This window comes from Oenanthe melanoleuca, chromosome 5 (genome assembly GCF_029582105.1).
Source record: "Oenanthe melanoleuca isolate GR-GAL-2019-014 chromosome 5, OMel1.0, whole genome shotgun sequence".
Lineage (NCBI taxonomy): Eukaryota > Metazoa > Chordata > Aves > Passeriformes > Muscicapidae > Oenanthe > Oenanthe melanoleuca.
In genome coordinates this window covers 35,946,934-35,972,467 of record NC_079339.1, presented here as the reverse complement: position 1 = coordinate 35,972,467, position 25,534 = coordinate 35,946,934, and the positions used below count along the sequence as shown (strand labels likewise).

At 35.7% G+C, this 25,534-nt stretch overlaps 1 protein-coding gene across 2 annotated transcripts in view; it reads right to left on the bottom strand.

The window, feature by feature from the left end:
* The window catches only part of NPAS3 (neuronal PAS domain protein 3), a 581,412-nt gene that overhangs the window by 169,659 nt on the left and 386,219 nt on the right, over nt 1-25,534 (bottom strand). For both annotated transcript variants that reach the window (XM_056493937.1, XM_056493938.1), the window contains one exon: nt 9,238-9,327. In XM_056493937.1, the coding sequence (XP_056349912.1) occupies nt 9,238-9,327 (90 nt within the window). The remainder of the gene's footprint in view (nt 1-9,237; nt 9,328-25,534) is intronic.

Below are 25,534 nucleotides of genomic sequence, written 5' to 3'. Positions count from 1 at the left end.
TCACGAGTCTGTTGCTGAGTAGGGGCAGAAGTAGGTGCCATTTCTTCTCTGTCTTCCCCTTCCTGTCTGCTCACACTAGAGAGGTATTTTTGTCTGCCCCTCATACTAATCTGATTCCTCATCCCTCCAATATATGCTGCTGCTTCCTGTCCCTAAAGGGAAGATAACTCCTGCTCTTAGACATGTCTCCTCGTTGTTGAAGGAACATATTTTCTTTCTCGCATTTTTGCCCTTAATTTCTAACTCTGGCTTTTTGCCCTTAATTTCTAACTCTGGCAAAGGAACTTTATCACTTCACTGTGTTGCTATGTCTGAGCTCCTGTCTGGGAAAAATGAATTCCTAGTTTTCTCCTACCTCATCAGGTGCTCAGTTGAAGTACCCCTCTGCTGCATGGTTAGTTTTGGCTATACCAGCACTGCCAGAGCAGGCTGTGCGATGGGGTGGTTCTGATGTCAGATTTTGATGGCCTGGCTTGTAAAATGGCTTTAAACTGGCTCTTCTGTGGATTCATCTGCAGAGGAACCTTCTGTGGGAGTGCCATGAGAATGATAAATAAACATCATCCATGTGGAGCTGAGTTACTCGGGATGGATGCAGGCAGTTCTGAGGGTATGAGCAGACAGCAGAGAGAACTTTTGAATGTTGTTAAGGAACTCAGCTGAGTAAGTAAGATAAAGTACAGGTTCACAGTAAGACTGAGAAGTTTTCTTCTGCTGTTTTTCCCTGTCCCCTAAATGCAGAAAGCAACCTGGGAGCATTCCCTTTCACACTGTAACTCAACCAGGAAGCTGCTGTCAGCTGCTGTGCAATTGGAAGCAGAGGATATCTCTGATGGCATCCTGGTTCAAATGCCAGAAGGCAATACAGGGAAACATGGGGTTAAAGTGCTAAAGCAGCATAGGTCTATTTGAAAGCTGAAGATGAACAGGGAGTGACAAAAGAATATAAATTAATACTGGAAGAGTAATAGCACATGGACATGACTGTCTTGAATTTCCATAGCAAACCTTGGGGATTCAGCACCATTAGCCTCTGACTTGGGAGGTTCTCTTGGCTAGATCCCATCTGCAGTGAAGACACTTTCCACAGCACTTGGAATGCTCCTGTTCTCTTACCAATCCTCTCTACCTAGAGTAGTATTACCCTGTTAACTCTGACTGAACACAGAGCAAGTACAATCCTGACCAAGGCTGTAATAATACATGATGTTGGCAAAAGCAGAGTAAGATGCATTTCCTATCCTTTTTCTAAGCTGCCTCCTGATCTTGTGCTTTCATATGCAGCCCCTTAGCTGGACTGGCAGAACTGTCAGTGAGGATTTGCAGCTGAAGATACCACTGAACTGATCTGAGCTTAAAGTAGTTTTTTTATATTTCATTTTTGCAGCATTATTTTTTAGCTCAGAACCATTCAGTAATTTTGCTTTTAATACATATGGGCACTGTTGTATCTACTACTGTGTATCCATCCTCAAGTGCTTGGAATGGAAGTTCTGTTAAATGAACCTCTACTGCTTCCTGCTACAAATCTTTAATAATTTCATACAATGGAAAACATTTGAGTCATGACTTTCACTTTCCCTGACTCAAATACAGATGTAAAAGAAAATCAGAGTTTATAATCAGTGCATTTTAAAAGCAATTAAAAGCATATTTTCTTATTATTAATCAAAATCAATTAATTATAATTTTCTTTAGAGATAAAATTTTCATCACTCACAAGAAGAATGACCTTTGAACTTACTCTTAAAAGCTAGAGTACTTACTTATCTCTGAGGGTTTTTTCTCCTCATCTCTAATGTGCCTGAAAACCATGTAAAATATCTTCAGGGCAAATTTGCCTGTTTCTCATCAGTACCTGTTTTGTTTTTTTGTTTTCCCCAATTATTTCACCCCTGTTTTTTTACAGAATATTCTCCAACTTCCACAGGAATATGTTACAATGCAATGCAAAGAAGATACCAAAAGTACTCTGTAGCTAATTTTGGATAAGATGAATATTCATTCAGGAAAAATTTTAAATTTTGCTTTAATAGGAAAAAGAAACATAAAATACCAGAATTGTCTCACCCATTTTCCCCAGATATTTTTATTAAAATATACTGAAACCATTGCATCTATCAGGAAGCAAATGGTCTGATTGCTAATGTTTTGTCTTATTCAGTACTGGAAAGAGTTAAGAATTGCAATGAAAATACCTTATCAAATGCCTTTTTTTTTTTTTCTTTAACAGTAAATGGTAGAAATTATTAAGTGACATAAAAAGTCTTCAGCCTTTAAATATTAAACCAATGAGGCTATATTTTATTGCATGGAGAATCTGTGATTCATTTTAGCCAGTGAATCCCTTCTGCATAAAGGCTTTCAATGTTTCAGCCTCAATGGCTGGTAAAATATGTTCAAAAGAATAAATAAAGGAAACATGATTCTCATGTAAAATGACATTCTGGATTCCTTTAGTTAACTCAGCAGAGAGCTATATTCAGTGGAGCTTATAAGACTATACTGTTGGCAGTTTTAAACACGCTGCAGAAGAAGAAGCAAAACAATGTGATCATTAACAATAAGTTAATTTCAATTAAAAAAAATAATTAAAGCATCACCATGTATTGCATTTGGACTCACTACAAAGTAACAGTCAGCGGATTATTCCACAGATTTCTAATGCTGAAAATTCTGATGGCATTTACTAGCATAACCTTTCAACTCTGAGCACATCAATAGAAGCAGACAGTGGTTTGAAATATGATTCCTTGCAGATAGCATATCCTCATTCATCTGACTGTGGCGCTCTGTGCTCCATTGCACAAACAGCGGCTCACCCACTTCTGAGAGGACACTAATAAAAAAGGCATCAATTTTCAGCTCTAGTACTACTGTGATCTCTTTATATGTTCGACATCCAACATTAAATTAAAATGCTGTTATAAATCCTACTTTCTGAATCTGGAATGAGTGTTGGGTTTTTGTCGCATGAGACTGCAGCAAATCTTGTCAAAAGCAAGGAAGCACGTCTTGTTCACTCAGAATTAATGTTGTGGATGAAAGAAGGAGGTAAAAGAGGTTGAATACGGTGAACTGTGGGTGTCAAAGGCAGTGGGAAAAGCAGCTTTGGGGTACCAAACAGAGCATAACATTTGCTGCTTTCAACAGATTCCTAGTCAGTAATTATAATTAACACTTACTAACTGCATATGAAGAATAGTTTGTTCGTTATATAAAGTACTTTAAAAACTCCTGCAAATTTTAAAATGCCATTATTCATCACAGTTTGGGCAATATATTTCTCTGTGCAAGATAAAGCCAGTTTGGTAATAAACAAATAAAACAGCCTAAGTGTATTGGACCTCTGTGTGACCATACAGTGAAGGTTGTTACAGATCAACTATGCAAAATTATGCATATTGATATTGATGTTCAAGACTTCTGTCAGGTTGTCATTTGCACTTGAGTTGTCTTAAAAGTTTTTGGGTTGGGATAGGGATTTAAAAAAAAAACTCAAAACAACAACATAGAGAAAAAATGATTAGGCACTGATATTAAATACGGTGAGGATGGCAAAAATAAAGCTGTGAACAGTGAGTGTGATAAAGAAAGCAGGTGGGAGATATCTGCTATGTAGAAGAGTGCCATATATTTTGGAGTCTTTCAACTGTATCTGATAACCTCTAATGGCAGGTATCCTTTCTCCTTTAAGAGGAAAGCTAAGCTACACTGAGAAGGCAATAATGGTCTCAGCAAAGATACTGTGTCTATAGATATTTTCCCTTGTTCAGTTCATTCATAATTATGAAGAAAAGAAACAAGCTTGCCTTTTTGGGGGTGGGGGAGTGCCTTCAAGAGTGGTTCAATATCTGGATCGAACAGAGGAACTTTTTCCCCCTAAGGATCCTGCCTGAAGAAACCTTGACATGCACAAAGTCAGAACCTAGACAAAGTTGCCCTGGTGAGAACGATAAGGTCACCCGTGGGATTGCTGAGATTATCTCTGTCAAGCACTTGGACAGCATGCAGTCAAATGATGCATCATGCAGTCATTTTCGGGGGGGAAAAATCAATTTCTTCAGCAGGTCGCTATTTGCTTTTCAAAGTGCCCTTGTAGGCCTTCACCACCAAGCATTTATCAATTTAAATGTTGTAAATTGATAATGTGCCACTGTGCCTTGTACTGTTTCTGAATTATTTTGATACTTATATTTTCTTACTGCTCTCAAAATCCTCAGAGCAGCTCTATTTCAATAGAACTCTTCCCTTGTTCACTTCTTTTAGCATAAAATACAAGAGTAAATTAATATTCTTACATTGAATGTTAAGAAAAAAAAAATTAAAGCCCCACATGATCAACACAGCATTTCCTAGGCTTTTATCTGCTCTTTTTAAAGGGCAAAAACTGTTAAAAAATTATCAGTGCTAGTTTACCAATTTATTGTATGAGCACATATGATCATTTAATGTAAAAGTATTAAATTCAGAACACTAAAACAATGACAACATCACAAAGAAAAGGGCAAGTTCTTTTCACAATTGGCTATTGTCTAGTTTTGCTTAAAAATTTACAGTTATGGATTTTGTTATTTTTTGCATTATTATCATTATTAGTTTATTTTGTTAATGTTATAGGAGGAAAATAAGATAGAATTTACAGAATCAGCGCAAGTGTCAAGATTGCTTTATATTATTTTTTAAGCAAACAGATCACAAAAGCAATCCTTTAACCATCTACTAACCTCAGCTTGATTTGCATTGAAAAACAGGTAGAGCATAGTAGTTGAGGTTTGTGCTTCGTAAAAGCAAAAGAAATACATGGCAGTTGCAAAGCATTCTTAACCTCCAGTGATTTATTGGCCCTCAGCCAAGTTATCAGGGGAATCTAATTCTTCTTTATTATTCAAATAAACCACATTTGGCACCGTGGTTCCTTTTCAGAATAGCTTCACAAATAGAATGAGTACTGTCATTTATTTGACCTTGTACTTGTGTGCTGTAGCTATAATTTTATTTGCCATTTCATAGAACAAATGCACAGAAAGCCAAAATAAGGAAATAGGTTCTGCTACTGGTAAGAGAGTACACACGTAATATACCTGTTGGTTTTGCCTGCTTTATTTTCTAAAGGATAAAATCTCAAAATCTTATTCTTGTTTTCTTCCTTTTTCATCTCTATTATCTATCTCTCATTATGCCAGCAGCTGCACGCTTCATTTTTAGTGAGCTCTTTTTTCAACAGGCCAATCTGCAAACCTGCTCTGTGTCCTGGACAAGTAGGAGCAAAGGTAGGAAATATTTTACTTTAAGATGTGGACCTCACAGGCAGGAAACTATGCATACTATCCTTGCTAAGTACAACTATTGTAAGAGGTGATTAAGAAATTGTTTCCTGCATGCAAAAGCATCATACCCAGATTATTAGCTCATAATATTTCCTATGGAACCTGAAACATCAAATGTCAGACAATTTTATCCTTTCTGGATAACACATTTTTATTCTGTTTCTGGATAGACTTTTCTCCCTTTTTGCTACTACTTATGTTTCAGCATAGGTTTGGTCTAAGTCTCAAACACAGAGACTTTTCAAGAGAATTGAAATCTCTTAGGGAAGCACTCACACTGACTTCTAAGTGCTGGAAGGAGCAATTTGAATTCCTCTTCTGTGGTTAGCCATTTTCTTTTGAAATCTCATCCCATTTCTAAAAGGAAATCAGGGACTGAGGGTTCCAAAGATGGAAGTTACTCTGATATCAAAAATTACCTGCTGACTTGGAAAATGTATGGGAATATACATATATGAAGAACAAACATTTTTCCACCACTACAGAGATCCAGTGTAAAACTATATTTGTATTGGCTACACCACCACAGATCATATTGTCCAATCCAGAGCAGAAATCCTGGCCATGCTGCACATTTATAGACATTTTGGGGCTTTTCAACAAATACTACAGTTCATGAAAGAACTGGAAAATATGTTTAACCATTTCAGCTTGCCTGAAGTATAACTGAGCTATGACAATTAACACAGACTAAAGTCAATATACATAGACACTTTAACTGGGAGATCGTTGGTCCACTTCTCTTGCTTTGACTCTTTACCTTCCCTCAATCATTATTGTCAGCTAACCCTCTTTTCCTCAACTTTGAAATGCATCTCTGTTCTCTGAAACTGCACTGATATAATTCCACTGTGTGGTCTGAAATATACATCTGCCAAACTAGCTTAAAATTCTTGGTTAGCATTAGTCAGAAGATAAATTATTAAAAAAAAATTCAAAATAGATTTGTTAATGGGTGTCTACATATAAGTTATGTTCATTAGAATGCCAAAAGGGTATTTATTGCAATTTTTGTTTACTGTTCAAATATACTGCTACTTTTGCCAGTGGTAACTTTATTATTGCAATTTCCAGGCTACCTTCCAAGATATTGTTTCATCAGATTTGTTTACTATTAGTCCTGCAGCTATCTTAGAACATTGGCATCCATTTGTTTTGCACCACTGGCTCTAAATGTTCAAAAAAGAGTAAAATTGACTACCATAACTGTTGTCACCTGCTGAGATTCAATACAAGAACTATTTTCCTTTATCTAGGAGACATGAGATTTTGCTTTGCAAATACAAAATATATTTTACACTATTTCCATGCATACTAGTTAAAAAATAAAAATTAAAAAAAAGAAACCACCAAACAAGGATGAAGTCCTAGAGAAATAATTTGACTAAATTAAAAGATAAGACTCCAAAGACAGCACTTGATGAAGATATTTCAAATAATAATGCATGTCATAATGCCTTTAAGCACAATACTGCCTGGAGGTTCTATATAATATAAAGTTTTGGAGCATCAGCATAGGGTATATCAATGTTTACTTGCAGTGCAAGAAACAAAACACTACATGTATCACATAGCACCAACCCAGAAATTCAGAATCCACAAGTATTTAAAGTTTGGTGTGGTTAAAACTGTAGCATTTCCATGTATATTTGAGAAATGTTTCTATGGATACACTTGCTAATATTTTTAGCAACAAATAAGCTTTAACTAGTAATTTAGTAGGAAGTAGCTACAGCACTTTTAAAATTATTAAGATACTAGCAATATAAAGCTATACCAAGAGAACAATATATCAAAAATATATAAATACCATAGGTCTTATAAATACAAAATGTCTCCATAAAGACAGAAGAGAAGAAGAAAACAGGTATTTTAGTAAATCTTAGTAGGTTTAATTTATTATTCTATAATAATCCACAGTACTGGTTCTGGTTTTGGTAGTTTTTCCATTAATACTTTCAGTGTTGAATGCATGGAAATATTTGCCCAGATATTTCCAATACTCTAACATGCAAAGAAAATTGCTTCATTTATCTGAACCCTTTCTTGAAATGTATATGGATCAAGATGGAGTGTAAAGTCTTAACAACATGATGTGAGTTCAGAGTAAGGAGAGATTTATAAACTCTATGGTTTGAAAGACAGTGGCAGAAAATGCTTTTAACAAGAGACTAACATAGGGTTAAAGCCAAATTTTTCTTGAACAGATGATATTTCAGATGGCCACACTATTCCAGATGCATCAATTTCCTTGAAAATCCAATCCATATATGTGCATATGCTGTGCTGGCAGGAGGACTGACTGAAATGGCCAAAACCCAAGAGCTAATATTCTTTTGGCCAGAATAATGCAATTATTATTTTCCTAGCTATCAGTCTAAGCATACAGAGCCATCTGTTATGCAAAGCAAACATACACATCTCAATTACAGAAAATGCAGTTGCCTTGACAGAATTTGGATTACACCACTAACCAGGGCTGTAAAATTTGTTTTAAGCTAGTGTATAATGGATGCCTTTCAGGAGTTTCCTAATTAGCATTTACCTGCTTAAACTAATTATCCATCCTTCTTCTTTACTGGCTTATTAGACTTTGTTGGATACTATGCATAAACCAGATTAATATGAACATAAGACAATAATAAACATTAAAGTTCCAATTCTTTACTGCATTAGCAACATGGTGGTGCACCGATTTCAAAATGTGAGATTCTTGATTCTAACTCCCAAACAGATTAAGTCAGGGATTAAAGTCTATTACAAAACGAGGGACTTTAATGAGAGACAAGAATACTGATATGAGCTAGAAACAGCTCGTTTCCATTTCTATCATTGGCTTTGCCAAAGCCAGCACAAAATAACAATTACTGAACTTATTACAGCCAATTGCTTGCGTGTTCTTTGAGAACTTAATGAGCCTGTATTCGTATTCTCACCAGATAATATTTTAAATTAGTCTTTTTTTGTCACCAAATATTAAAGTTTCCCACTTAATTGTTGGTGGAGTACAGCAAAACTGATGGTAAGGAGCCTATGCTAATAGTTGCTTTCTCATAGCTGTGTGGGTCCCAATTTAAAGGAGCTGAAATAAGTATTCTTTTTTAGTTTTTCTTTTCCTCCTCAGGGTGACTGCAGTAGAAGTAGAGGGTCCCACTCTGAAAATCATCATGCAAAATATTTCTGCTTCATTTCTAAGTGCAAGCAGAAAGAAGCTATCCTGCCTAAACATTTCTGAATGCTGCAGGATTAGGAATAAGAATTAACAACTAACTTTTGCACCACTTCTGCCCTGCCTTTTAATCTTTGAAAAAGAGTTGTCAGCAAATAAATGAAAAAAAAAACCAAAACAAAAACAAAAACAACAAACCCAAAAAACAAACCAAAGCCCTCCAAATTACTATATTTTACAAATTCATCTTTTCATACTAGTGAGTGTTGGTGAAAGCGTCAAAATGTGTCCTTGTTGGAACCCTCCCTGCAAGACATTTTAATGGTCTCTTTCAGCATTTCTTGACTCCAAATGACTCCCTGTCATCGTGTCAGCTCCCTGGATAATTCAGGGTACTCCATAAACATCCAGTAATAGGACACAAGGGAAGTACTATTAGAGTGTCCCTTTCCTATCAGGTATAGAGGTTTAAAGTTCAAAACAACTGAGAAAAGAAACTTCATTTGTTCTCAATAAATTAATAATGATTCTTTGTGGCAGAAAAGTTTCAATACACATCTCAACATCCAATACTATAGACATATTTTTCAGTTGTGTCTCAGGAAGAACAGGATGTAACTTTAAACAGCTAATTCAATAATCTATGCAAAACACAGAAACCAAATCATTATTTCCTTAATAATAAACAGAAGAATGCATCATACACAGTTTTGTTCTAGAATTGGAACATTTACTTACTTGGGATAGGCCTAAATAGATGGAGACAGTTTCTGAAATGTACAAAAATTTTCCTTCTTGATTTAGTGCAAATACAAATCCATCCAGGGACTACAGAATAAGAGAAAAAAAAAAAAAAAAGAAGTGAATAGATTAATAAAAAATTCCAAACTACAAATAGAAATAGATTCAAACAAAGGCATCACAGAATAAACTGAAGAAAATATTCTGACTTTTGTGAGAGTGGTTTTAATTTGAACCCTTAAGACATTTCCTTTATATTCTGTCTACATATTAATAAAAATCATATGAGTATATTACTAAGTCCAAGTTGATGAGTATATTTCCAAGTTATTTTACTGCCATGCTTATATGTGCCATATACTTATAACATTTATCTCATTTGCTTCACAGAAGAAAAATAAAATGTTCTCTTTTTTTTTTCCATGAAGAAACAAATAAGGAAAACAAATAACCTTCCAATTGAATGGTGGATATAAAAAAATCACCACCCATTGCTCAGAATCAAAGCAGAGAATTTCCATTTCCAAAAACTCAAATGGAGAAAAATCCTGCCATCACTCAAATCACTATGGACCTCAATAATTTGTAAATTAATTGAGGATTACACACACATGCACGCACATGCACACATATAGGCAGACACCATTTTCCTTTTGTGAGACAACAAAGCCAATCAGCAGATTACTGTCAAATATGTTTACAGCTTAGGTCTCTAGAAATGCTATGAATTTCATCCCTTTGGTTTAAAAGTCTAGATCAGATTTTACTTTGACAGGTTCAAGTCTTTGGATGTGGTTTCCATTGCAACTGCAAAAATCAAAATACAATTACAGCGATTAATGGATACCTTTTGAAACATGAGGGCAGTTAATAAACAGAGGGCTATATTCTAAACTGACACAGAGTAAATCACTGCACATCCAGAAGGGAGTATACCTCTATGAATACATCTTCACTAGGAAGAAACTACCTTCATACACTATCCATGTCTTTACCTTTCTGCCTTTTGTGAGGATGATTATTGGCAAACAATCATTGACTATTGCAAAAGTAAAATCACAAAATTCCAGAAATTAGAAATGCTAAAACAGCTCAGAAAATATGAAACAGCCCAAATTTTGGGAGGAACAAGGAAAAATCTCCAAAATCCCATCCCAAGTATCCCCTTGTGCTAAAGGAACATGTAAAGGAAATATTAACTGTAGCATTTGAGATATTAGCCTGGTTTTCGAAGGAAAAACCACATAAATTTGATGGAGATACATGATGAAAAAAATAATGTAATCACTCCTTTACAAATACACAACAGTGATTTCTGAGGGGTTTTAATATTTTTTTAAATTCTGCTTCTTGACTAATTTCTGACAGGCTGCTAGTCAGGAGCTGTCTTTGGCAAAAGTTCATCCCTCTCTGATGCAGTAGGTGGTGGAATTAGTTAAATATCCGAGTTTTCTAAAAATAATAGACTGCATATTGGAAAACAAACCCTCACTAAAGAAACCGCATTAAAAAAAGACTCTAATTTATATTTATGAATTAATAAAAATGTAAATCTGCATAGATTTCCTTCATGTATAAACATTTATAATATGCAAGTAATTTATGGCCTCTTATAAATCATCATCATTTCTTTCTCAAATTATTAACATCACTTCCTTGAATTTTTAACATTAATAACAGGTGGCAAATTTGGAACAGAGAAGTTCAAACTTAGATCCATACCAGGACAATCAAAACCTTTGCACATCTGATCTCTCCCACTATGTACAATCTCTTACTCAGAAAAATAAATCTTTAAAGGTCTTAGTTGCAGCATTCCTGATTCTCTTTTGTGTGTTCCTTTGAGAAAACTGGTTTAACCCTCTGTTAGGCTGAGGGCCATGACTCTGTCTCCCTGACCACCTATACAGAACTCCATTCTCCACCATCAACAAGAAATTGTCACACTGACTGGGACTAATGGCCTGCCTGCAGCACTCAGTTTAAGTTTGTATATATGAGTAATGGCAAGCCTACCAGGGGTTTCTTACTAACCCATCCTTAGCAGCTGGCATGACCATGGTATCTTCCTTTCTTGAAGAAAGATGTTTCATAGGTTATTTGTGCATATAAAAACAACTTTCCTCTTCTCAGTTTTTTATATAGCTTTTTGTGTGGTCACTTTGCTCTGTTATTTGAGAGAGTGATAAACAGTTTAAGCATATTTATGATCTGGACAAAGTTTTGTAAGAACAGGAAGAAAATAATTCTCTGAGTCACTGATATCTTTTCTGCTTCTTTGATACACATCATCGTATTTAGGAATTCAGGCTTAATAAAACAAAAGTTTGAAGGAATCTTTGAGTACTGATTAGTCAGAAATGTTTCACTCAGTGTAGTTTTGAAATTGGCTGAAACTAGTTTTTCTGGAAAAAATATAAACAATAAAAGTTATCTCTAGTTGACACAGCTATACAAAGAAATTTCAACCTCCATGGCTAAAGTTGGAAAGTCATCAGTAACTAAGGGTGTTGAAGTGACAAGGGTTAGTCATCTTAAGCACTGGCTACCTTTCCATGCCATTAACTCTGATTCTCTCCTTTCATTTAAATAGCTTTACTTTAGTAGTTTTACTTGTTTAGTCTTTTTTTTCCTCTTTCTTTCTGAGAGACTATTCCTTACTTTTGCCCCCAAGTTTTACAAGGGAAATAATTGAAGAAGCACCACTGAAGGACTGGCAGGGCCAAAGCAGGACACCAAAACCTTTGGACATGATTAGTCACTTCCTGTGCCATAAAATGTGTTCATTTAGCCGGCTGAGACTACTAAGTCATGATCATTCTTTCTCCATTTCTTTTCCACCTCTCTGAAGCTATGCTTATGTGCAACTAGTGACCAAATTCAGCATTTTGTTCAATACAGGAAAATCAGAAAGCTTATTTACTGCATTTTGAAAGAGCCACTGATCAAGAGCTAATGGACACCTAACTACTTCCATGCCTGAAATACAAAGACTTTAGAACAAAATCTCCGAGTACTAAGCTCAAATTCCAGTACCTAAGAAAAATGACAATAAAAATAGGAGGAGAAGCAGCCATCTTCCAATGCAAGGCAGCTCCTCCCACCAGTATGAAAGGGCTGAGACAGACCACTTTTGTGACAATGTTGTTGTTCCTTTTACAGGTCAAACAGTAGTTCTGAAGGACTGTCTCATTCGTTATTCATAGGTATTATTTATGAATATTTATTATTTAAGTAATGCGCGCTGAAATTTTTCAATTTTTCATAAAGCGTACGTCCTTTGTGCATGCCAAGGGAGCAGCAGACTTCAGAGAAGGTGCAAGGCAACATAACACAGGTTATGTTATATACTGGAGAAGAGTATGTGATACCACTGTATACTACATATTCACAAACAGTTTTGTTTTCATGAGAGATATCCAGAAGTATTATTCATATTACTTATGTAAAACGAAGGACAAGAGAAATGACAGAAGGATAGTGGACTGAGTCAGCTTTCAAGCATCTCTTTTGAAAGGAACACCACAGTGCTTCCAGCCAGAATTCTGAGTAGTTTCAGTGTAGTTTGCAGGTAGATAGGATTTCTGTTCTGGATGTTCCAGAGTTAACTATAATATGAAAATAGGGCTTGAAAAGGTAACTGGGTTTTCATAATGTCCTATTTTCTTTGAAGGAGAGACTATGAATACAAGGAAATTTTTCTTGTCTTAATTTCTTATATTTTTAAGTAAATGAAGTTGACTGTCATAAACCTAGTCCTATCTCATCTAGTGTGGCAGCTGAGAAAGGGTCAGGGTGACCCCAAATGCCATTTTTGAGCACAATCCAATTTAAGGTAGACTGGCAACTTCTTGTTTAAAACTACACTTACTGGCTTTATGCAAAATGTGATTAAAGCTGAAGCTCTCTATTACTTTTGATTTCAGAAAACCATTATGCATTATGCTGTTTCAATCACCACAGGCTACTTTTTAATTTATTTTTTTTTAAACTGCCCCACTGTTTTCAACAGGCGCCAATTAAGATTCTGGGGTCAAAGGGTTAATTACATCTTCTTACCCACTATGTAGAATTTTCTGATTATTAACCAAGGTTGGATTAAGATGAAAAAGAACCGACACAAATGTTAATGCTTGCCCCTCCTCAAGAAGATTTATCATAATACCATGCTGAAATCTATATGCTCTCTTCAAAGCTGTTAAAGAATGAAATCTTGGAGGGAACACTAAAATAAATGCTTTAAAGACATGCAAGTATCTAATTTATTGAGCCAGTTTTCTTATTCCTGAAAACTGTTCTAAATTAGCCAGGAAGGACTGATACAAGTTTTTCTTTGTCACATACCAGCAAGTCAATGTGGTAGATGTGAAGGAAGTGAGACTCAGATTTAAAAGTCACTAGCTACAGCACCCCAGAACAATAATGCAAATTATTATAATTTATATCCTCTGACATCAGAATAATACAAAAATGTAAAGCACAGGCTTTAACCCAAAATACTCACTGCCTTTTACAGTATTTGAAGCACAGTGAGGTTATTTCCTTTCAGGATATGAAATCCACTGTACCACTTTGACCGAATATGCACTTATGTATAATGCATCATAGTAAACGGATTTATATTTGTCAGAGGAATTTTGTCCCAGCCATTTTTGCATATTCCCACTACAGGCAAATTTAATTCACTGGAGCCTTACTACAGTGTCCTTCTGGAGAATATCCTCATATTTCACACTATCCATGAAGTCCCTAATTCTTTCTAGTGTGTTCCAATGCTTCAAAAAATCCTGTTACCCTGACCTAAACTCCAGTTAGAGTGAAGAATTACCAGTAGGCTAGGTTATTTTAATGACAGATTATTTTAAACTAAGCCTTCACCATCTGTTCCACCCCCTAATTATGAATGCAAAAAGGACATATTTCACAATTACATCAGTAAAAAGTAAGATATACATGATTTAAATGCATGTGTGTGTTCTTTGTCCAATGCAGCATGCATCTGTGATGCTTTTCTCATCATTCAAGCTCTGATCTGGAGTTAGGGGCTGGGGAAGGGAATACTCCCCCTGAGAAAACAGACTAATTGATATACTAAACTTTTTCCTGGAAAACAGAACATCTTAAACAGAATTTTTCACTCTTATGACATAGTGATATTATAACTGGAGCTGAGCATTTATTTAAGGACAAAGCCTGTCACCAATTAGACATACAAAATTCAATAACAGTGAAAATATTTCACTCTTTTGTTAAAAAGAGAGGAAATGTTAGATGCCACTGACATTTATGAAAGAAAATAGTCCCTCTCTTATCATATATATACAACTGCATTATTTATTTATCAATCGTGTCACAACATGGCTTAAAAATATGATTTACTGAAGAAAGAAATAAAAAAAGTAAGTTTCATTCCAACATGAATCCATTTTTGGATGGGGGGATTAAAATAAAGTAAAAGGCATAAATGATGGTTAACAGAAATCTGGCCTCAGTACCCATCTTCTGTGCTCTCATTATTAAGATATCAGAGCAATATCCTCCAGCAACATCAACAAACATGCAAAATGTACTTAGGTGGAAAATCTTACCTTGGGCTTTCACAATTAAGTACTATAAGACAATCGTAGTATTGTGCTGGGAAATAGGATTTTACATGGGATATATTTGATATACATGAATAAATTGACCAACTGAAGTTTGATCAGCTACTGACTTACACAAATCTCTAAAAGCTTTATTCATTCTCTTCCATCTTTCTAATCTCTTGCAAACAACAAACCAAACTAATCCCAAATAAACAAAACAAAACAAAAATTCCACCTACAAACAAAAAGCCCAAATAAAAAATATTAAAAATTAAAAAGGCTTATTTCAGCCTTCCTTGGACTACAAGCTTTTTACCACTGAGCAAAAATCCCAACCTAAAACACAGAGAAATCCTGGTTTTCAGCCCTCATACTGCTGCCATTTTTTCAATCACTGTCCACCAAACCAGTTATATGGCTACATGACCATAGACTCCTTGTGAATTAATGACACATCCTTGGCAACAAGGCAGCGTGCATTTGGCACCAAAACAACTACAGTAAAAAAGATGAGGTAAGGGGACAAACTCAAAGGATGTGGTTAGCATGGACTTTGATGCCAGCTTCCTAATTCGTCATTTTCGTGCTCTTTGCTCGTGTGGTCAGGATGCAATTTATGACAACAAGAGAGTGCCAAAAAGTAAATTTGTCAATAATAAGGAAGTCTGCTTTATAGCTCAAAGCCAATAAATGAAGGAGGAGGAGTAAACTTTACTGATTCCCTTGATGCATCTTTCACAGGCTTACAGAATAAGTATGTTTATACATCCAAAACAGCAAAAACTTGCAGTGGCAGTTTTACTGCTTGATTAGGGAAAAAAAAAAAAGTTATTCTAAAACAGAATGATTGCAGAACTAGAAAGTGTAGAAGAGAAAGGTTTAGAGGAAAAAAAAATATTTAAGGATGAAAGTCAAGTTCTTAAGATGTACTCCCTGGACTGGTCATTGATAACATATTGACAAGTATTAGAGGTAAGTTTGAGAGCCAGAGCAAGACTACAAATCTCTAAGTGATGGATGTTCAAGAAAAAAATCTGAGATTAGGAGTTTGACAATTTTTTGAGTACAAAAGCAGTAAATGACTTTTAGGAATCTCTTCCCTGTAGATAGAAATATTATTTTTTTCTAGAGGGCCATTTTATATTGCTGCATAATCTCAAACCATCCTGCAAAGTCATGTATTAAAGCAATTATTATTACAATTAGTTATGCATTTCTGCACTGAGAGGTGCTGCCCTGAGTAAAGGACTTGACAATGGATGTACCTGCATAACATTTAGTAAATAAGTGCAAAAAGTGAAAGAGTAAGTTGATGCAGCAGCAGGAGCTAAGATACACAGAGCTGGCAGAATGAGAGCTTGAGTGCCCAGACCCGCACCTCAGACCACACAGCAAGACACTGTGGGAACCTGATCTGACTGAAACACTGGGCAAGCAGAAGCAAAACTGATTGTGGGAACAATAAGCATTCTTGTGAATATTATTGTTTCCCAAGCTGCAAGTTTGAAGCCCTTTTATGTTATGTATAAATATTTCAGTTCATGTAAGCTCAATTCAAATTGATCTTATATTTGTTGTGTATTTGCATGTTTGGTTAGCTTTTCTGTCAATCTACACAACCTGACACTGTGTGAAAGCAAACAGATAAAGGTAGCTAAATATCAGCTGTCCAAAAACATAGGTGAAAAAACTAAAAGGAAGAATTTTTATACAGTAAATTTCACTGTTAAAATATCATCTGTGCACTCGATAGGTACTCAGATGCTGTGGTGATTGATCCTGACAATCCTGGCTATAATTCGACCTCTATCCCAGACTTGAATATGTGTTCTCACTTGCCTCACAAAATTTCATACATATGAAGCAGAGAGGCTGTGTTCAAGGAAGAACAGGATGAGGGGCTTGTGTTTAGCATATTTAATCTATTAGATGGCAATACATACAACCAAAATAGATTTGAATGAGAAATTGAGTTCTTTGACTAGCATATCGTTCTGATTTATGCTCTTCTTGAAAGAACATCTTGAGAATACTTTTCAGACAATGGAATACAGATATAATAAGAACACAGAACATTAAGAATAAATCCATAGTCTACCCAATACAGTGCTGTTTCTGTACTGTGTAACCCTTTAAGTTACACAGAAAAAAATTTAAAAACTCATGTTCTTATCTTCAGCCTCTTATTCCATGTTATAATGCAAAGAAGACAGAACCTGGCCCTAATCTGCTAAGAGTTCCTCCAGCTGTCATTAATCCTTGAACTAATGCAGGAGATCCATTTGCTATACCCCATTCCTCCTCCACCTATGGGAGTGTGGAGCAGTTCCACATATGTTCCCTCTGAAGTCTTCCAGGATCCATAGACAGCTGGGCTAAATTAAAGCAGCCATTTGTTTTTCCACTAAAAACCAATACATAGAAGCCTCCAGAATTGTTACTGCCATTTGAATTCCTAGCCTTGTGATTGAATCCTTGAATCTGGACTGACACAAATCAGAACATTCTAGTTACTAGAAGCTGGGTTTATTGAGACATGGGGGGGAAAAAAAAGAAAAAAAAAAAAAGAGAGGAAAAGAGCCCATGAAACTATAACCCCTTAAGGGTTGTATTTTGAAGTGGCTCTTGAAACGCTGAAGATTGTTTCCTCTACTCTGCATGTCTTTGTCTGTCTACCCCACTAACAGCATTCAAATCCATGGTTAGTTTTCTCCAGATTTAACAGAGGTCTTAGAGAAATTCTTACAGGTTTAGAAAAAATGGATTTAAAATGCAGATGGGAGCCTCTAGAGCAGAAAATGCTGGACTATGAGTTTCCATACTATTAGATAGCATGGAAAAGAGACCTTTCAAATGTCCTGATCACCAAAAAATACTCAAGTTACATTGTCTTAAGGCACAAAAGTCACTAGAAGACAGGATGCAAATCTACACAAAACTATGCTGTGCTATTCTGGTTTTCACAGAAGCTTTGTTTTCCATTCACTTATCTGGGCGGGAACACAGGAGTACTGCAACTACCTGGGACAAACAAATTTCTGAAACAAATTGGAATCTTCATTCATAACAAAAATATTTCAAAATCTTCCCCTGAAATAATTATCCACAACATCTACATTCTTCACAGTAAAGTTGATATCTTTATGCTGTGTTGCAATACTTTGTGCAAGAGTTTTGAGCTTACAGTGCTTCAGTCCAGAAGTACATTTCACACAAAAGTGGGAAACACACATTTATGTGAAAATCAATTATCCTGAGGGAACTGGAGGTCTGGTCCTGAATGAATGTGAGGAAATCAACTCAGTTTGCCACTACAAAACACTATTGCTATGTTGACCTTCCACTTCTGTTTCACAGCTGGAATATGAGAGCAGGTGAGAAGACAGTATGTAAGTTTGCCATCAACAGGACTCTAATGTCACCCTAGGCTATGAAGAAATACTGTGTTTCTCTCTCCCTCCTTCTTTTTTTTTTTTTTTTTTTTTTTTTTTTTTTTTCCCCTGAGCTCACCTCTTTGCCTGTGTTGGTAAAGATAAGTATGAATTTTGCTGTTTACCAGCTCATTGCATAAATTCAAGCATATCAACAGCACAGAGCAGTTCTTCCAATGAAAAAGGTTTATATTATTTTTAAAATACAAGCTAATACATTACAGTGGCACCTCTGACTGCTATGATAATTAAGGGTCTGTTTGTATTTCCATAATAAAATCCTATTCTCTAGTGTGGGGACTGGTAAATGAGTTATGATTTGTCCAGAAGCCAGAAACAAAAGGTTTCAACTAATAACATCTTTTTTCCTTTTAGAGACAGAAAATGTTCATCTGTATTTTCACACAGGGTTTTAGTGTGCAGCCAAATTATTATGCTATTCCCTTAAGGGGTGCCCTGGATCAGCTGCAGCATAAAGTATCAGTAACCTGCTCATCAAAGGGTGCTCAAGACTTCCTTGCAAGTGCAGAGTACAGTAGCTGTTGTTGTGCCAATAATCCACAGCACTGCATTATCTAAAGAGCCCTGAATGAGTCTTGACATCACCAATCCTAATGCTATTTATTGCACATGTCAACAGTCTATATGTTGGATCTCGTGCCCAAGTAGGTACTGACATGATTGCTCTCCACTGTTACTATCTGATTCACTGCAGTTTGTAAGAGACCTGAAACTCAGTCTCTCCCTAATATTGCTGTGGTAAAAGCACCTTCATAAATGAAAGTGATGAAAGAAAACTCACAGACACACCCAGACAAAACCAAGGAAACACTTCTATTTTCTTATTATGATGCTTTAAACATACAGTGTTTAAAGTGTGAGTGTAGCATCCCAGCTTCTCTTGCTATGGTGTTTTTCTTCTTTCTGCTTCTAGCTTGTTGGAATTAAGTTTTCCCTCACCATTTCCCAATTCTACAATGAAATCACTATAACACCCATTGTCATCACAAAGTACTATTAAAACTACTAATGAAAAATCACATAATAGAACAAAGTTTCATGCGTTTGCAGATGTCTCCTGTCTTCCGAACTACTTTTAGACCCCAAGCAATAACATACATGTTTGCTGATTTTCTTCATCTTTTCTGCATCATTTTTTCTTTCTTTAAATCACTGAAAAACTACATTGAACCAAAACCAAATAGAATCATAGAATGGTTTGGGCTGGAAGGGACTTTTAAAGGCCCTCTATCTCCAACCTCCCTGAAATGAACAGGGACATCAATCAGATCATGTTGCTCAGACCCCCGTGCAACCTGACTTTGAATGTTTCCAGGGATGGGGCATCCATAACCTCTCTGGGCAAACTGTGCCAGTATTTCATTGCCCTCACCATAACAAATTTCTTCCTTGTATCTGCTCTGAATCTACCCTCCTTTAGTTTAAAACGATTACCCCCTGTCCTATCACACTGCACTGTCATTGCTCTTTATGCTGCCATACGAATGTCTTTGCAGTCTAGATTTCATTCCATTACCATGCCCAAATGAACATGCTGCCTGACACACCACACAGAAAGCAGTATAGATAGACTTCTGCATGTAAATGTTCCATTTTAATTGGCAGCAACCCCTCCAACTTAAAATAAATAAATTTAAGTGGTCATGCTTTAATGAGTTCCGACATATATCTGAATTTCTTCAATCTGTTTTCAGTCACTATAGTGAAAAAGAAATGGTATTTTATCAGTCATTCCCTGACTCTGGTTTGAAACCAGATGGGAAAGAGCAGAAGCACACACACATAAGATAACTGCAACAGAAATACAACCAAATGTTTTCCACATCTGAGAAGACTGTTTGAGTTCTGATTAGGGTTTAAAATCTAAACAGATTTTTCAGCCTAGCTACAATCCTTAGCAGGATTACAATTCGGCTTGAGGTTTCCTATCGTACTCAAGTCTGGGTTCATTTCTAAATTAAAATTTTAATGGAAAATAAAAGAAACACACTAGAGTGCTTAGAAATTAAGAACACTTTTTTGACCCCTAAAAGATGGGCAGTAATAGTACATGAAACTTTAAATTATCCTTGTTTTGAACTGCAATATATCTTGCAATATATTTCTACCTAAACCTTGTTGAAATAAAATTCTCCCTCACAGGTTTCCTGTGCCATTTCCCAATCCTTCAATGAAGTTGCTAAGCCACTCATTGATATCATAAACTAGTAGGAAAATTAATAAAAAAATCATATAATACAACCAATGTAGAACTGGAAGTTCCAATAGGGAATGAACAAGAAAAGGAAAGAATCAGATATAATCAGTTTTGGAAAACAAACAGAAAGTATATACATACAACAACTATTTGAAATTAGTTCCTCAAATTTACATATCTGTAATTCTGTCTGCAGCTGTCTCCTAAAAAAATCTCATGCTATAACCATCTCCTTCTAAGGAATCTCACTCTTTTGATACCAAAACCTAATTCATTGCAGAATTAGTGTTTCCTAAACTACTCTTTAATAGCAATCTGAAACCAAACCAAATATAAAGTCTTGATGAATTTGCAATATATTGCCTTTATTCCCAATAAAAGAGGCTTCAGTAACCTTTTTAATAGATTCAATAAGATGTGTGGATAGCTCTTTAGCCTACAGGCCTCAAAGTTAAAACAGATTAGATTTAAAAACTGAGTATAGGTAAAAATCTCTGGATGGCAAATCCATTGTGCACAGACTGGAAAGCATTTCTGTTAATCTGTACAGGTAAACAGAAAGATTTTTGTAATTTCTAAAGAAGACAGAAATTTAAGCTGTATAAACATTGTAAAACTTATTTGGTTCACATAGCCACAGACAATAATTTAAATGCACAGAATAAAAAGCAATCCCTGAAGTTAGGGTGAAACGTTATCATGCAAAGGGAATTTCTAGAGACTAACTACTGATACAAAGTACAGACATACCAGATTTGGTCAAAATTTTGTGTCTCACATACAAACTTGTACTACTGTCTGTGACCTACAATAATAAGTAGTTAATTTCAAAAATCACGATTATCCAACTCCTTAAAAGCTCTTCCTTATCACTGAAATGTTATGTTTCTATACAAATGATATCATAAACTACTGTTGCAAATACTACAGCTTCAAATCGCATTTATTATTTGTACATGCTTGTTGAACACAGCAGGTGGCAAAATGATTTCGCATCATGAGCAAATACATATGGTTGCTTGAGCCCCAATTTTAGAGTAGATAAACCTATTTTCTGGTCCTACATTTAATGGACTAGAAACAAGCAATATGCAGCTAAACCATAGTACGTATTCTGGCAGCTCGCTACTTCAGATGAACTTTCTCATATGAACTACTGTGCTTAAAACAACTTAAAAGCAAATCACAGATCTCACATATTCAGTGACTGGCTCATCTGCAATATTTCCTCTTACAGTTTTAAGAAGGATTATGCACTATGGAAAAGAAAATGCAAAGGTAAAAGCAAGGGTTATGTAGTCTAAAATCAATAGACAGAGAGAGCACATTAACCAAGAGGCTAATAAAAAGATGCTGCCCCAGACAGTAACAAAAAGAGCCCTGATATATTTTTCTCTCCAGAAATATACCATTCCTTATGCCAGTTTTTCCCTTAGCACTGCAGCAGTTTCTCTGTGTATATACACGTCATGTTATTTTTTTGTCTTGTTCCAATTTTATGTTTGCATTTTATTTTCTCATTTCCTTCCTGCTACTCCCCTGTTTCTCTTTACTGACTTGATGTTTACACAGACCTTTACTAGAATTGCAGGGTTTGGAGAGATCCCATTTTTCTTCTTTGTTGTAATGCCCACAGTTTTTTTCCCAGAGAAAAGATAAGTTTACCCAGAAAATAAAAAGCTAATACAACCTTTTGCTCATCAACAAAGTATGCCTTGCTGTAGCCAGGAATAAGTTAATAAAACAAGGAAAAAGCTTAGTGGCTTAAAGAAAAAAAACACACCTCCTTGGGGTTATGAACGAACAATGTTGTTTTTTCTTCCCAGCGTGCAAGGATTTAATTAAGTGATAACAGTCACCTTGGGGTGGCTGCACAAGGCAATAATATCTAGGTGAAGAAAAATGCTGAAGAGAGTTGAGTACAGTCAATTTATCTTCAGAGAAGGCAATAAATGAACAAAGCATAGGTATTTGGCTGATTGTTTTGGAATGTTTCCATTACTGATAAACATCAAAATAAAAGGACAAAGATTTGGTATTTTCAGTATCTGAAATGCATTAAATACAGAAAGAAACGAAGGAATAAATCATGGTGAGGTCATATCCTAGAGTTCTAATTGCAAATGGTTTGGTAATTATTCAAGCTAAACATAGAACAAGGGAATTTTAATGTTGACACAAAGGATAGAAATACAGCTGAAATGTGTATTTATAGCAAACACAAAACACTGTATGAATTTCACTCTGGAGAAAAAAAAAATGGTAAGTGTAGATGGAAAGAAGTGATATATATTACACAAATATATGCAACTTCGCAGCCAGCAACCCAAATTCAAGGATTTAAAAATATGTTTGTGGGAGCTCTTCAGGAAACAAGCAGCAAGCTCAATTATCTGTAAGCCTGTGTTCTGCCACCCCCATATGCAGAGAAAGAGATGTGTGAGAAAGAGCAACATGAAGCAGAGAAGAAAGACTACCAGGGAGAAACATTCTCCTTTACCACAAAGCTGCTAACAATTTGTTTTACATTACTTGCAACATAGGGTTTGAAAGGAGCACACGGGCTGTCCTTAGGGAGCGTGATGTGTTCAGAGGGGTCTCAAAGCTATGTAACCAGTTATTTCCAGTAACAGCACTTAGTCTTCCAACTCTTAATGAAGCTATAATAGTTCTTCTCCAGCTACATATTTGGCCAAACAGGCACAAATCACACTAATACGTAGACGGGAGAAACAGAACAAACACACCAATATCTTGGGAATTCGTCACATTCCTTTGTCTGTCCCTCTCAAGTTGGAATATCTCATATTCTCTTTAGTTTTGATACTTATCCTGAATCTCTCTTCAGCAATGAGGGAATTGATAGGTATTTCCTTGAGTTTACAACCAGTTTAATACTCCTCACCCACACACGACTGCATGGGTAGGACGAAACCCACAGACAATTGTTTTTTAACTGTGTGGGCAGATACTCTTACAAAGAGAAGAAAAGTCAATAATGAATGGCTCAGCGTCCTGAGGAAAAAAACATGAAATATGCATGTGTTTGTGAGGCAATGTGAGAGCAGGACAGAGTTTGAAGGAAAAATATCAATTTCTGAAAAACATAAAATATTTTCAACTTGAACATAATCCTTAGAACAAATTTCACTAAGTTGTCTCATTATGACTTCAAGTGTATGCTCAGCTAAAGTACTTAAATAAACACTGCTTGTCAGGGGCTGTGTTTTTAAGGCCCTGTAAGTAAGATCTACATTAACAATTGGTCCCACAGCAGTTAATTTCCTTCTAAAAGCAACATTTCCTTTAAAAACACTTTATTAACTACATACATACATTCATTCCTCACCTGTAGGAGGCTGGAGGTTTATCACATGCCCATCACTATTGACGACCTTGGTAATTTGACAAACATTTACCACAGTTAAAACTACAAACTTTTAGGTTATTGCCATCAAGACACTAGGGAAAAACTTGTATAATAGAATGAGCAAGGTTCCTCTTTCCATTACCATGGAAGTTCTGCACAATCACAGAGATGGGTCAAACAGTTTTTTGAACTCCAGGTTTTTGAACTAGAAATATGGGCTAAAATCTGACTTCACAGAATTAAAAGTGCTCCACAAAAGCTTCCAGTTAAGGTGTGAATTTAGCTACATGATCTTCGTAGTGCACAGGTCTTAGAATTAAAATACAATATCCTTCTTGTGACTGAGATTACACACTCTTCTATACGTTTAGCCATTTTCTCTCTCTCTTTTCTTTCCCCCTCTTTTTTCTCTTTTGATTTTTTTTCTTTTTAATATTTATTGGAAATTAATAAGATCTTATAACATGAAACTTGGACTAGCTTGTTTTCCTGAACTCACTATTGCTTCAGCACCTCCTCTGCTAATTCAGAATATTCACCTGTTTTGAGGTACTGATCAAGTAGTGTCAAGCTCACATCTCTGGGTCCTCCTTCCTGCCTTCAGGATACAGAGCACTTCTCATGAATCCAGAGGGTTAAAACCTTGAAGTTGGTTCCAGATTGTGCTGGAAGGCATGAATTTTATATATTTGAGGGATGGAAAGGAGGAAGTTTTGAAGGTCTAACAAATATACTAGAAAAAAACCTATGACAGGGAGCAAATCTCACAATAGCAGGAACTATCTAAAGCTCACTTGTAGTTATAGAAAACATAATGGAAAATGAGAAAATATAATGAATATAAACGACAGAATGAGGAAAAAAGGGGAACAAAACAACAAGCACTGAAAAGAGAATAGAACAACCAAAAATGTGCAAGAGAAAGTAAGATGAGTTTAAGAGAAGTTTGAAGAAAAAGAGGGAGACAACTACTAAATTGCACTTCTAGTAAATAATTTCACAGAATAAATGCCAACTCATTGCAGACTTTTGTGTGAATATATAGTTATGGTATCCAGAAATTATTTGGTACTTCAAAAAACCCACAGATAACATAACCTCCATAGCAGCTCATGTGGCAGGTGCACAAGTCAGGACAAACTCAGGAAAGTCTGAACCAAAGTATAGATGAAGAAGGATGATTTGTCTTCTTCTGAAGGATCTTTCCCAAACTTTTAATGTTACTTACCTATTCTTGACAGGGATAAAATTTATTCCTTGCTTACAAAGATTGATACTGTGTCTGGAAAATACCAGACTTCAAAAAATGGTAAATTTTCCCACATTATCTTCGTGGACATATCAGCACAACATTTTGTTCTTCCCCTTAGAAATTGCTTTCTCCAGCATTTTAAAAAAACTCTGCTCAAACTGTTTAGCTGTATGAACCTGTTCAGAGTTGTCAGTCCAAAGCACAGCCTTGAAAAAAAATGCTTGTATGCAACTCAAGAGAAAAACATCTTACAGTACTCTGCTCTTACAGTGGTCAACACTGGACAGCTTTCAGCAGAAAATACAAAGTCATTCAGCATAAAAATCTGCTGTCACAGAACAAACCCTTTCCCCTTAAAATATCTCAAGAAATACTACTAAAGAAAGCTCTTGGAAATAATAAAAAAGAAAGCAGAAATGTTGTTGTCTTGGGTAAGAC